This window comes from Patella vulgata, chromosome 1 (genome assembly GCF_932274485.2).
Source record: "Patella vulgata chromosome 1, xgPatVulg1.2, whole genome shotgun sequence".
Classification (NCBI taxonomy): Eukaryota; Metazoa; Mollusca; class Gastropoda; family Patellidae; genus Patella; species Patella vulgata.
Window position 1 is genome coordinate 40,489,769 of NC_065879.2, and position 15,609 is coordinate 40,505,377.

The window sequence follows — 15,609 nt, forward strand, 5'->3', positions numbered from 1 at the left end:
CTATTTTAAAGATATTTGTTACAAGCACAGTGATTGGATAAACCTGATATGTTTACCAATCAGAAAGATGGTTTTAATATATGGGAAAAGGGGGGGGGGAAACTGTTAAAATATTCATTACAATAATTCACGATTTTCTTTTTTGGGTTTATATAGCTTTGAGAAAAATTCAACGGATAATATGTTTGTGTTTGTTTAACACCGTTTCTCTTACTAAAACCTATTATAGTCTAGAGATAACCCGCTCTAGAAATAAAATGTTTAAGAAAACAAAAGTAGATCGGATGTAGAGAAGTCTCTATTATCCAGACGGGTGGCATTAACTCGTCCACATGTAAAGTCATCTACAGTTAAGTCGTCCACAACCTTTGGTTAAGTCGTCCACAAGCCATTGGTTATGTCGTCCACAACTAATAGTTAAGTCGCCCACAACTAACACTTGACTCGTTCACAACTGATACTTCACTCGTACACAATTTAAATATATGGAATAAATATGTTTTACTCGCTGATTTTTGTTGATTACCGATCACGACCGAGATTAGTTCACCAATTAGTTCACCGCTGTCTTTTCGCCATGTTTGTTAATTGGCGTTATGATTTTAGATTTTAGGTCAGTTACCGATGTGTTTGTAGTAAAGTATATCCGTATTGTAATTTAAAGGAGCTAAATCGCTAATATTTGGGACCTAGAAATGGACCCAAATGGGTCGCAACGCATATAATAATGTATTCTCTTCCTAAAACTCTTGTAAGTCAGTTACAGAAAATCCAGAATAAAGCAGCTCGAATCGTATCTCTCACCAAACCATCTGCCAATATTACACCTGTTCTAAAACAGGTACATTTATCAACGCATCATTTTCAAAATTAACACAACTGCTTAAACGATCCTTTGGCACCACCCTATTTATCCGATTTGATTAAACAATATGTACCTTCTCGTTCATCTCATAAAAACCAACTTGTATGTCCAGTACAGAAGCCAAAATTTGGCGAGAGAGGTTTTGCGTACGCAGCACCTAAAGAATGGAACAAATTGCCCCTGGAAGTCCAAAATTATGGTGGCTGATTGGTATCATGTCGTAATGTCGTGATGTCGCCTTTCATAACGCGACAACCCGACATCACGACATTTCTACCCGACATTACGACAACCCGACAACCCGACATTTTTACCCGACATCACGACATTTTTACCCGACATTACGACACTAAAAATGTCGTAATGTCGGGTAAAAATGTCGTGATGTCGGGTAAAAATGTCGTGGTGTCGGGTTGTCGTGTTGTCGGCTTGTCGTGATGTCGGGTTGTCGCGTTATATCTTGACCATGTTGTACACCTCTATATTCGTTTAAAAAACAACTTAAAACACATTTATTTAATCAGGCTTTTAACTGACTCTGTATACAATCGTTAACATGTTCATAATCTTGTTGTTTATTTATGATTTTCCTAAGGCTAAGCAGAGATAAGCAATTTGATTGGTCGATGTTTTGGGACACAATAACCTTGATTCTAGCTAATTCTGAGTTTGATCATGAGAGAGAGAGAGAGAGAGAGAGAGAGAGAGAGGTTTAACGTCCACTCGACACAAACTAGGTCATTTCGGGACTAACATATGGTTCAATTTTATTTCAATAATTCGCTCGCGCGTAGGGGTCTTCAGCAGTCGGAGGAAACCGGGGGACCCGGGGAAAACCCACGAGGTTAGACAGACGACCCTACTCTTTGTCGGCTTGGGCTGGAAACCACACCACTTGACTCAATGACAGACACACAGACAAGGGCAGCTTCATAATATGTTCACATTATGAAATGAAATGGGGTTTAACGTCCTACTGTTCTGCCCCGACTGAGCTAATGAAGACGGTTCACATTATGAATGTGGACGTATACAAATGGATACGAATGCAACTCAAACTGCACTGTGAGTGTCATAGGCGTACGTGGCCGAACTTGTTTGGGGGGCCAGCATATTTTCCCGACAAATATATTTCTTTAAGAGTGCGCTAAGCGCTAAGCGTCCGACGGGGGTTCTGGGGGGCCTCCCCCATAAAATTTTGAAAACCAGACCACCGTAGAAGCGATTTCCAGGCATTTCGAATACTTTCTAGTAATTTGGAGTGGGTAGTAAATTATGTCAGTTGCAGCATAAAAACTGGTAAAAGTCATCTTTAAAATACAAGCTCTATTACTACGAAAACAAAGAACAAGTCGAACGATTTACTTTTGCCACATTTTTCATTTTATGAGAATTCACATTCAGGGAAGGCATAAACAGAGAGTTTATACTGCTTTTCAGATCACTTCTATCACTGGGCTCGTCCGGTGCATGGAGTTGGATGCCAGTATACAGGAACACAGTCAAGAACTGAGAAAGGCCATGTGTACGTGCTAGTTCTATTCAGATGGCGTACGTGTTCATCATTGACTGGACTGCTTTCTTTCCGCTTCCATATTATTAAAAATATTCAAAACCCGACAGACGGCGCGACGCTTCCCGACAAACTGAGCATTCATTCCTGACAAGACCATAGCCTTCCCCGACTAGGCCATACCCCTACCCCCACCCCATTTTCAACAACTCCTCGGCTAATGACCGATCTCACAAGATCTCACAATTCTGAGCTCTTTTCAGATTTCTATTTTTTTTCATGAAAATATTGGGGGGGGGGGGGCGGCGCCCTCCCGCCCCCCCCCCCCCCCGCCTCGTACGCCTATGGTGAGTGTGAATCTACTTCCACTTGATCAACCATTTTCTTAATTGCCAGTTTTTTGTTATGAATATCATCGTGGCCGCTTATAACATTGATCATGGAAGTCGACAACTCGACAACCCGACATCACGACAACCCGACATTTTTACCCGACATCACGACATTTTTACCAGACATCACGACATTTTTAGTGTCGTAATGTCGGGTAAAAATGTCGGGTTGTCGTGTTGTCGGGTAGAAATGTCGTGATGTCGGGTTGTCGCGTTATGAAAGGCGACATCACGACATTACGACATGATACCAATCAGCCACCATACAAAATAGTCCAAACTTGACTATTTTTAAACGACGTCTAAAAACCCTGTTTTTTTACCCAGACTTTTCAACTATAATTTAAATGCTTCACTTTCCATTTGTATATTGTAACTTGGCTATTCCTTTGTATTCTTTTGTTTATTTGTATATACATGTATGTTTTTTTATAATCATATTTATATCTACATTGAAAAGGGCCACAGAGCAGTCAGACCGACTGAATGTTCAACGCTATAGAAAACGATTATTATTATTATTTATTATGTCCCTAACATTACACAATGTCGTGTGTACGACTTAACCCAAACCAACATATTTCTACATCCCGAAATTAAACTAAGACGTGTGGACGAGTCAATCAATGCCGTGTGGACGACTTAACCAGATTTTTCGTGTGGACGACTTTGGTTATGGGCGACTTGACTGAAATTCATCCAGACTCCCACTCGGCAAACCTCAACAGATTCCAGTACCCTACATCTGGACACAGATCACCAAATATTCCTACGCCGTCACCCCGTCACCCACCTTTTCCTTTTTCCCCCTTTTGCATGGCGATTTTTGTTGACTTTTTGGTGTAGAATTGAGGAAAAGGGTTTGAAAATACATTTTCTGTCAGGTTTTGGTGAATATTCATAATTTTGATGCGGAAGGATACAAGAGTTGAGAGGTTGGTTACGTTGAAATGTAGGGCCTGAAATTGCATGTTTACTTGTCTCCACTTCCAGCTTGTGTATCTCAAGTTTTTCATGAAGAACCTCATACGTGCTTTTGGGCAAGTGGTTGCAACATGTTGCTCCATCTGTGGTAGAAAGCGTTCTACCCAACGAAAATTTGGGAAAAAGTTAGAGCCGGTCTAAGATACGAGAATTAACATTGGAGTCAATGGGGAAATCTTTAGTGATCTGTGTCCATCTAATCTCGGCTGTATGACAAAGTCCGCCATTAGCACTACTTTCAAGTTCCCGGATTACAATGGCGTTGTCCATGACGACCAATGACGTCATTGATGACGACGTATTTGAAGAATGTTTTATCTTACAAAATTTTCAAAATTTGAAGCTGTTTTTCTTTCAAGTTTATCCGATTTTCTTTAGACAAGGACAAATTTGCACTGAAAATTCTACACACTCTTCGAACGACGCAATTTTGAGAACTTCTTTCTAAACGCGGGCAAGTTTCCCTTATAAGTAAACCGGTGCCGCATCGCAAATGTATAGGCGTAGGTACATATCACTTACTGTCATACAGCCGAGGCTAGATGTAGACTACCGGAATCTTCCGAGGTTTGCCGAGTGCCAGACTCCGAGCTAGATGTTTATGTCTGCGCATGTTTTAATATTAACCGGAAGCTTATTGAGTGAGAGATTTTAGAAATTTGTGCAGTATTGCTGGCAGAAATATTACTTACAATTACAAGGAAAAAATAATGTCAGATTCAGATGATAGTGATTATTCAGCCCCTGATAGCGACGCAGGTATAAACAAAACATAGAAAGAAGCAGGGACTGGGATGTAGGTTAAAATAAAAGGTTGACATTGCCATTCATTGGTGGGTTGATTTTGTTCATGTTGTGATCTGAAGAAATGAATTGAAGTTAGAAGAATAGACCAGGCCTAGACCTACTTGATCGTGGGATTGGTTATTTGCCACCCACGTGCCGAATATCAAATAAGAATGCTAATAATTTTTCACCCCCAGATTTAAACAGTTAACCGATTGTTTTGGGTTGGCAAATAACCAGGCTTCTTTCAGGGAAATGAAAGACAGAAACCACCATTTATTTTATTTTGTAAATTGTAGTTAGTCTAGTAGTAGGCCTAGTACACTAAATCACGTTTAAATAAACCAAATGTGTGCTTTCGCTCCTGCTCCTCTCGACGCACCTCTACTTTTCCTTTGCGGGAGTCATTAAAGACTATTGCAAATTAGCTAAATCGTCTCCTAAATACCTGTATTGAGATTATTAAACTACTTTCAGTTTTTGTTCGAGCTATCACTCGGTTTCCATGATGATAATTCTGACGCTACCATATTCACCAAACATATCTAGAAATGGTTCCACTACTGATGTCTTACTCCAGCCACAGTAGTGGACCGTCCTAAGGCCGGTATCAGTCATTTGGGACTCACGTCAATTGGGACTCAACATAAACGACATTTGGGACTCAGTTGACGATTGGCGTCAATTGGGACTCAACACTAACGACATTTGGGACTCACTATAAACAACAGTTGGGACTATTTATTTATGAGATATATAGTAACAGCTGTCTTAGTTGTCTTTCGTTTTATTTAGTTGATCGGCGATTGTTGAGACCGCGATTAACACTGCTAGTTCTCCTTTGTTTTGTTTTATCTGCGAGTATAAAACTTCTCCTTTGTTTTGTTTTATCTGCAAGTATAAAACTTGACAATAATATATTGTTGAAAATTGGTGTATATTTAGTAATACTTTGTTGTTTTTCTTTTATCAAATAGTAAACGAGCTTGATTGACCGACCACTGCTAATGTTTTTTCGTGAAACGGTATAACTGCAATCAACACACGGCCGCCATTCTCGATGATTGACAACTCACATTTTTCCTCATCCACGATAGAACCGTTAGGTTTCTTTGAACATACTGCAATAACATTGGGATTATCAGTTAATCACCTTTAATTATCCCACTTTGATCGTTGTCATTTCTTATATTTTCCACAAAAAAACTTTGCCTTGTATAATACGCACTAATTTATCGATTGGTATTGCCATCTACGACAAGCATGTCAACGTGCAGCTCACGGATTATCGTTAACAATTTCTAGGGGCTTGTAAAAAAGATTGCATGTCATGTAAATATTTATTTTGTTTTTTGTGTAGGTCATTTTCAAATAAATTCATCAGCATATTATTTATTTTAAATATATAACTTTTATGAGAAACAATGATTATCAAATAACCGTAAGTGCAACTAATGTTTTATCATTTGGTTGAGCCTTTTACTAACCACGTGTTTCATGTTAATAAATATTTTCTTTTGTGTTTTGAATTGGCCTATTTCTAATAAATTATCCCGAGTCCCAAACGTCGTATACCCGAGTCCCAAACGTCGTATACCCGAGTCCCAAACGTCGTATACCCGAGTCCCAAACGACGTATACCAAAGTCCCAAACGTCGTATACCCAAGTCCCAAATGATGTGAGTCCCAAATGACGTGAGTCCCAAATGACATGTAATCCTTCCTTTGCGCAAGTTTTGTTTGACTACAAAAAAGTTACTGGCCTATAACTCCCTTAATTTCCAATTACACTGACCCCAAACTGTACTGTACATAGCTTAACATATAATAAACCAATTCTCATTGAAATAAAGGTGAAACCTTACCGCATAATTATATGATTTGATTTAACCCAACTGCTATGCGAAATTTTTGTTCAGTTAAAATGGCCGCCGTACCAAAATCGTGATATTATATCACTCGAAAAATACAGAAAAACTATTCTGTATGATGAAATTAAGATTTCTGTGTGTCACTCTTCGTAACATAATCACTTATTTCCATGCAAACTATGATGATATGTGTCGAAAATTTTGCAACTGAACCTAATTTTACTTGCGTAAAGAGTCGAAGAGTGTATCAAGACAAGAATTATCTCGGCTAAAAATTGCAGCTACAAACATATCCACCAAATATTAAACAAGACTAGAGCATAAATACAATTTGACCCTCCTTAATTCAAGGAAATGTAGAATTACTCTTGCAATATAATTAAGAAAGAGTTTTTTTATGGGAGCTTTTTTCTCATTTTTGAAATTGGCAGGAGCTTTTTATGGCTCCCGCATAATTTTATAAACGTGAAGGACTGAAAGTAGCATACGTGTGAAAAGTTTGGTGTTCTAGGGTTAGGTTTTATTTAGCAAATAACGAACATAGGTGACAAATAACCATAGAAATATTTGATGTGATTTGGCAACCATATACCATTTTTTACGGGGTATAAGTCATTGTGGAGCATAAATCGAATCGTCTGTTCAAAGGAAAAGTTGTACACAAAAGTCAACCTCAAAACGGTTTTAAAAAATAACACAGTAAATTTTACTGTTCGTCATCGAGTACACCACATGGACCATGTGCACTGTGTAGACCTGTCGAGGAACACCAATACATCAGCGAACCGTCAACCTGAACCACCATTTGTGTGGAGTTTGAAAGGTTGCCGGACCAAAATGTTGTGATACCAATTAACCCTATTTATAATATATAAAGATTAAACTTTAAATTTGCTATAGCATTGTAGTTGAAACATTTTTAATTTTTGTTTGAATTTTTTCGATTATCCAGTCTTTTTCTAATACTTCTCTTTTATAATTGTTAGTAGAACGGATTACATCGATAGTCCAGATCCCAAATAGGTCAAAAATAACATTTGTATGGTTACTACTTAGTATTGCATTTTGTAGTTACAAGTTACATACAGAATGTCATTTTTATACGTCCACATTCATAATGTGAACGTATTATGCCGTCGCCCCTGTCTGTGTGTGTGTGTGTGTGTGTGTGTGTGTGTCTGTGGTTCGCCTACAGGGCGCAATTCTTCATGGATTTTCTTCAAACTTGGTATACTTATTCCTTATACCCCAAGGAAGATCCCTATTGTTTTTGGTGCATGCCCGACCCCCCGGGGCAGAGCCACGCCCATTTCTAGTATTTGTTTGTTTGTCGTCTACAGGCCACATTTCTTAACTAATAATCTTGAAACTTTGCATACACATTCTTTGTACCCTAAGGAACATCCCTATCGTTTGGGGTGCATGCCCAACCCCCAGGGGCAGAGCCACGCCCATTTTCTTTTCGTGTGTCTTTGTGTCGCCTACAGGGCGCAATTCTTACTGGATTTTCTTCAAACTTGGTATACTTATTCCTTATACCCCAAGGAAGATCCCTATTGTTTTTGGTGCATGCCCGACCCCCAGGGGCAGAGCCACGCCCATTTCTAGTTATTCTTTAAGTGGCATTTAGCGATCAGGGAACAAATTAACAGAACACAGTTTTTATGGGATACAATCACTAGTTTATTCTAAAAGCACGACGTTTCCACAAGTATTCTCTTATCGTTATCAATCAAGCAAAAAAAAACAAAAAAAAAACGTCATGCTTTTAGAATAAAGACATCGATTGTTTTAAAATAAAAATTGTGTTCTGTTAATGTGAACGAAATGTTATACTGATAGCAGTCCTACAACCCAGTTTTATTTCACAGACCCTCAATGCAAACTGGACCATATCAAACAAAACAGGAATGTGGACGTATATTGCTGCGTTAGCGATGCTCTTGTCTGTAAAATGAACAATATTAGACGCAGGTACGTTGGTATAATTCCATGAAACAAGTATGATTGAATTAAAAATTTGGCAGCGTTAGTGAATGTCACTTTGTTTTCAAAAGTTGACTTTCTATATTTTATTTTTCGCTCAAAAGATAGAAATGGCACTGGTTTATCTTTGGTGAAATAAAAAAGAAAAGAAGAGCTGTAGATTTAATTGAATTTGATATGGTTATTGTCCTCCGCCTTTCGAATAAAGCAGGGGACTATTAAAATGTGTTCGTCCGTCTGTCTGTCCGTCCGTCTCCTTCTAATTGAGCTAGAATGTTCAAACTTGGCGTAGCTGTTTATTAGGTCAATGCCTTGATGGAGTTCGAAGATGAGCATTTTCTGCTTAGGGTAAGCAGAGATAAGCAATTTGATTGGTTGATGCTTTGGGACATGATAACTATAGTTCTAATTAAGTGAGAGTGATGAAACTTGGTGTATAGTTTCATTACATCAATACCGTGACTAAGTTTGATAATGAGCATTTTCCGCTCAGGGTAAGCAGAGTGATAAGCAATTTGATTGGTTGATGCTTTGGGACATGATAACTATAGTTCTAATTAAGTGAGAGTGATGAAACTTGGTGTATAGTTTCATTACATCAATACCGTGACTAAGTTTGATAATGAGCATTTTCTGCTCAGGGTAAGCAGAGTGATAAGCAATTTGATTGGCCGAGACTTTGGAACACAATAACCCTCCTTCTAATTGAGCTAGAATGTTCAAACTTGGTGTAGGTGTTTGATTGGTCAGGACTTTGGAACATAACAACTCTGTTTTTTATTGAGGTAGAATGTTAAAACTTGATGTAGATGCTCATTAGGTGAATGTCTTGACTGAGTTCAATGATTAACATTTCGAGCTAAAGCTAAGCAGAGCTAATCAATTTCATTGGTCGATGCTTTGGGACAAGATAATCTTGATTCTATCTGATAGAGAGTGATGAAACTTAGTGTATAGTTTGATTGCTCGATACTTTTGAAAAATATAAATGTCCGATTAATTAATGTGTCATCTATTTATTTTGGGATTTCGGCGGGGGACATCAGCCTCACAGTCTTCATTCAAATATTTATGTTCATAATAGATAAAGCCAATGTTGAGCTACATCTAACCCATTGTGTATCAACACTAAGCCCAAAATAAAAGTAAAATTAGTATACTTGTAAATCTTTAAAATAAAAAAAAATGTTATCATTTTCTCATCACTAATAAAACCCCCACCAGATTTATGCAATTCAATGATTTATTTTGACCTAAATAGTCTAAAGAAAATAAAATGATAACATGGATATGAATGGTTAGTTAAAAACCTGTATTGAATCAAATGTTTGTACATTTCAAATACATTGTAACTGCTTATACTTATAAAATTATTTCTATTTTTTATAAGTTAGAGTAGGTGCAGAACAGTATGATGTTAATATTATTATAAGCCATTTATTTTAATTTTTTCCTAAGAATACATTTTTTATCCAACCAGTTTGAACTCCGAATTAACGTTTTTATTTTCTTAAGCTACATATATTCAGAACAAATCTTTTTTTTTTGCTCAGCTATATTTTATTGTATTGTGTTTTATTTATACAGATTTTTTCTGTGTTTTAGGGGCTGATGACGATCATGATAAAAGCAGTGATGTAGAAAAGGGCAGTGACGGTGGTCATAGTGATGCTGGTAGTGATGATGGAGAAGACCTGGATGAAGAAGAAGATGAAGCAGAAGAAGAAAGATCTATTAAAAAGAAAAAGAAATCTCATGTCAGTAATTTTATTTTGGAAGAAGCTGATGTTGATGATGAGGCCGATGAAGAAGATGAGGAGTGGGAAGATGGTGCTGAAGACTTGATAGAGCGTAAATCTACATATGATGGACCTAGTGCAAGAGAAATTGAAAATCACCAGCGACTTCGTCAGATTTGGGACAGTCAAAGAGAAGATGAAATAGAGGAATACTACAAGCAGAAATATGGCGAGGGTTCTGCAGTTGAAAGATTTGGAGATGGTGAAGAAATGTCGGATGAAATTACACAACAAGGTTTACTTCCTGGCGTTAAAGATCCAAATTTATGGATTGTTAAATGTCGAATGGGAGAAGAAAAAGCCACAGTTTTATTACTCATGAGAAAATTTATCACCTACCAATTTACCGAAGAACCATTACAGATTAAGTCTGTGGTAGCTAAAGAAGGGTTAAAAGGTTATATCTACATTGAGGCTTATAAACAGACTCATGTTAAACAAGCCATTGAAGGAGTGGGAAGTTTACGAATGGGTATCTGGCAACAACAGATGGTACCCATCAAAGAGATGACAGATGTGATGAAAGTGGTGAAGCAAACAACACAGCTTAAAACAAGATCATGGGTACGTCTTAAGAGAGGTGTTTTCAAGGATGATCTCGCGCAAGTGGATTATATGGAGCCATCTCAGAATATCGTTCATTTGAAGATGATTCCAAGAATAGACTACACAAGATATAGGGGAGTTCTTCGAAATTCTGCCAATTCTGAAAAACGTAAAAGAGGAAGGCGACCTGCTCAGAAATTATTTGACGTTGATGCTGTAAAAGCTATTGGGGGAGAAGTTTCAACTGATGGTGATTTTCTGATATTTGAATCAAACCGATTCAACAGAAAAGGTTTTATGTTTAAAAGCATGGCCATGTCAGCCATCATGGCTGATGGAGTAAAGCCCACATTGTTAGAGTTGGAGAAGTTTGAAGATCAGCCAGAGGGAGTAGATGTTGAGCTTGCACCCAAAAAAACAAATGATGAGGTAACGCACAGTCTGGCTGATGGTGATGTTGTGGAGGTATGTGAGGGTGAATTGATTCATCTACAAGGTAAAGTCATCAGTGTAGATGGTAACAAAATAACTATCATGCCCAAACACGAAGACTTGAAAGATCCCCTAGAATTTCAAGCTGTTGAATTGAAGAAATTCTTCAAGATGGGAGACCACGTTAAAGTTATCGGAGGTCGATATGAAGGAGATACCGGTCTTATTGTACGTGTTGAAGACAATGTTGTTGTTTTGTTTTCGGATTTAACCATGCATGAATTAAAAGTTTTACCAAAAGATCTTCAGTTGTGTATGGACATGGCTACTGGTGTGGATTCTATGGGACAATATCAGTTTGGTGATTTGGTTCATTTAGATCCACAGACAGTTGGATGTATTGTGCGTTTGGAAAAAGAGAATTTTCAAGTGTTAAGTATGCACAATAAAGTTGTAAGCGTCAAGCCGCAAGCTGTTACGCGAAAGAAAGATACGAAACGTGCCGTCGCCCTTGACTCTGAAAATAACAATATCCAGGTTAAAGATATTGTAAAAGTTATTGATGGACCTCACTCTGGTCGACAAGGAGAAATCAAACATCTCTATAGAAGCTTCGCTTTCTTGAATTCTCGATTGATGACAGAGAATGGTGGATATTTTGTCTGCAAAACTCGTCATTTGGTCCTTGCTGGTGGTTCCCGACAGAGTAACACAAGCCTTAATGTTGGTGGATTTCCCATGTCTCCAAGAATTTCCAGTCCTGCTCATCCAAGTGGTGGTGGAGCTGGTGGTGCAGGAAGAGGAAGAGGAGGTGGTGGTATCAGCCGTAGAGATAGTCAGTTTATTGGTAAAACCGTTCGAATCAAACAGGGTCCATTTAAAGGTTATATTGGTATTGTTAAAGATTCGACAGAAACAACAGCCAGAGTTGAACTTCATTCCAGTTGTAAAACAATCTCTGTAGATAAAAGTAGATTGGCTGATGTTGCTGGAGGTAAATCAGGAGGAGCGACTTCCACCTATGGCAGAACACCAATGTATGGTGGACAGACACCCATGTATGGCAACAAAACACCCATGTATGGATCACAAACACCATTACAAGATGGAAGCAGGACACCACATTATGGAAGCCAGACACCATTACATGAGGGAAGTCGAACACCAAGTGGAGGCTCAAGTGCGTGGGATCCTTCAAATGCTAATACACCATCTCGAGCTAATGATTTTGATTATGCTTTTGATGATTCTCCTTCACCATCAGGATATGCTGCCACTCCAAATCCAGGAACACCGGGATATCAAGCTGACAGTCCAATGGGAGGACCATATACTCCACAGACTCCCGGCAGTGCTTACTCCCCTTATGTTGCTTCTCCATCACCCTCTAGTTATCAAGCTCCAAGCCCAGGTTATACTGGAACACCAAGTCCAGCAGGATACAATGCTAGTCCTTCACCTGCTGGTTATGGAGCAGGAACACCTTCACCTGCAGGCTACAGTCCTTTAACACCAGGAGCACCCTTTACCCCAGCTACACCTGGCACTGCCATGGATCACAGTATGGCTGATTGGCACACCACCGATATTGAGATCAACATCAAAGAAACACACGAGGATGAAAACCTCATTTTCCAAAAAGGTATCATTCGAGGTGTGTCTGGTGGCAGTTGTTCAGTTTATATCCCAGATGAAGATAAAGTAGTGAATGTGGCGTGTGAACATCTGGAACCGGTTCGACCAGAAAAACATGACAAAACTAAAGTTATATTGGGAGACGAACGAGAAACAACTGGAACTCTTCTTAGTATTGATGGTATTGAAGGTGTAATAAAAACCGAGGAAGGCCAAATTAAAATGTTGCCCATTATATATTTATGTAAAATGGCTTCTTAAAGACTTCTTTTAATGGAGTCGGTCCTTAATTATGTAAACTTAAATTCTTTTAAAATTAATTGTAATTTAGCTAAATGGTGTGCATTTTGTAGACCTCTTATTACTAATTTTGAGCTTTCAACATATTTGTCAGAAATGCACAAAATTTGTAGCTGTTGGTTGATATGGTGTTTGTATCAGTAAATTCAAATATATATATATATATATATATATATATATATTTATTTATTTAGACCATAGCTGGTCACAACTAATATTGTAGCTTTAATTCAGTGTTCCAGCTGCCATTCTAAAATGTTATGGTAAATTTTTTTCAGTAAATTTATGGTAAATTTTTTTCAGTAAATTTCCCTACTTGCCACAGCTAACCAAAAAATGTTAAATTAAGTTTCCATTTTAAAGACCCCAGCAAGTCACCATTATTACCATTCATTTCATGTGTATATATCTTCATGACACTGTATATAATATAATCATTTTCACTCTCAGATCCAAGAGGTTGACCTGGTAGTTTGATTTGTGCATTTGTTTGTTAATGATACTTCCATAACTTCATTATTGACATCATTTGTTTATTGATCATATATGTGGTGTAAAATAAGAAATTATTATACCATCTTGTGACCAAGGAATTTAGGCTTATAATTTGTAAAATGTGTTGATAAAACGAAAAAGAGTGACACTTGTTAAATTCAGATGTAAAAGTATTATTAATTAAGGAGTTCTCAAAGTCTTTATTATACTATTAATCATAATGCTTTTCACTAATTTAGTTTCAAATCTGACCAGAAATTTATTTATTCATTAAAAATATAGTGTGTCTTAAAAAGTCCCCCCCCCCTCCTTAATTTTTTGGGTTAATGGTCATGTTCCTTGTAAAATAAACCTAAAATTGAATTTCTAGATTATTATTTTGATTTTTAAATAAAAAGCACTTTGTTTCTTTTCTTCTTTTTGGGGTTTATCTAAGATTAAAATACATCATGTAAGCTTAAAATATTTTTCTAGCCCTTTTATACACATACATATACCAGTATTAAAATACATCATGTAAGCTTAAAATATTTTTCTAGCCCTTTTATACACATACATATACCAGTACTGCAAATGATATGTACTAAAAGAATTAAAATTGGTATCTTTTGTAGGCCAGAAATACTTTGTTTATATCAAATGTAAGGCAAAGAAAATAACTTATTCTATGATCACTTTCCTGAACACAAAGTACATGTAGTTTGTAAAATTGATGTATTTATAGTCTTATACTGAAATGCTGTAATGAAAAATAAAACCTTTATTTATGATGAAAATTTCAAATCTTATTCCAGAGTTCAAGTATCACTTTATAAAAAAATAAGCCCCTGTCCGTCTGGACGTCCACAATTGTTTTTGGACACTCTACAGGTCACAATTCTTATCCGATTTTGACGAAAAATTGAAATATAGGTTTATCTCCAAAAGATCTCGGATGCTTTCGATATTGGATTTTTATACACCCACATTTTCATGTGGACTTATATTGTCGTCGCCCCTGTCTGTCCGGACGTCCGTCCGTCCATCCACAATTGTTTGACAAAACTTGATATATAGGTTTATCTCCAAAAGTTCTCGGATGCTTTCCATATTGGTATGTATCGGACCGAAACTTCGTGGATTATGGCCCCTGATTGTATGAAAAATCAAGTTTTTAGCTTGTGGACCCAATAGAGGTCACAATTTTTATCCGATTTTGTTGAAACTTGAAGTTTGAGTTTATAACCCAAAGATCTCAGTTCTTTTCGATATTCGCGCATATCAGATCGTAACTTCCTGAATTATGGCCCCTGATTGTACAAAAAATCACGTTTTTAGATTGTGAACCCTATAGCGGTCCTAATTTTTATGCGATTTAAAAAAACGTTTGAATATATAACTGTTACACACTAAGATCAAGGATCCTTTTGATAATCGCAGATACCCAAATTAACTTCCTGGATTATGGCCCCTGCTTGTTCGAAAAATGGCATTTTTAGCTTGTGGATTCTCAAGAGGTCACAATTTTTTTTTCCGATTTTAAAAAACGTTTAAATATTTCACCATTCCACCATAATGAAGGTTGAATTCGAATTTTGGAAAAATCGAAATGAAACTGCCCAACAAAATGGCCGCTCTTTGTACACAAATTGTGTAAAAGTATGTAATACGAAGGTTGTCGACCCTCTTAGAGGTCACAATATTTGTCCGATTCTGATCCCAAAGATCTGTCTCTTTTGATATTTGCACATTTCAGACCACAACTTTCTGGATTATTGCCCCTGATTGTACAAAAAATCCTGTTTGTTTTTGGCATGTTCTCTATCCATCTCTTCCAAAATGTGGGTGTATCCTGTCTGGCAGTCGCTGGTTAAATTAAATCATTAAATTATGACCATATTTTAATCTGTTTAAATCCCCGCCATTCGATAATCTAGAGAGTTGATTTTAGGTTTGACATGTGAATAAATGTCTAAAAAATAGTTTATATAACTTTTGAACCCAAAATAAAGACTTACAATAGGCA

General features: G+C 37.2%; 1 protein-coding gene across 1 annotated transcript; it reads left to right on the plus strand.

Annotated features, from left to right (window-relative positions):
• Nucleotides 1-4,362: 4,362 nt before the first annotated feature.
• On the plus strand, nucleotides 4,363-15,609 carry LOC126825930 (transcription elongation factor SPT5). Its single transcript, XM_050555536.2, has 2 exons — nucleotides 4,363-4,513; nucleotides 10,003-15,609. Exons 1-2 carry the CDS (start codon nucleotides 4,465-4,467, stop codon nucleotides 13,068-13,070), a joined length of 3,117 nt encoding a protein of 1,038 aa, XP_050411493.1. The 5' UTR covers nucleotides 4,363-4,464; the 3' UTR covers nucleotides 13,071-15,609.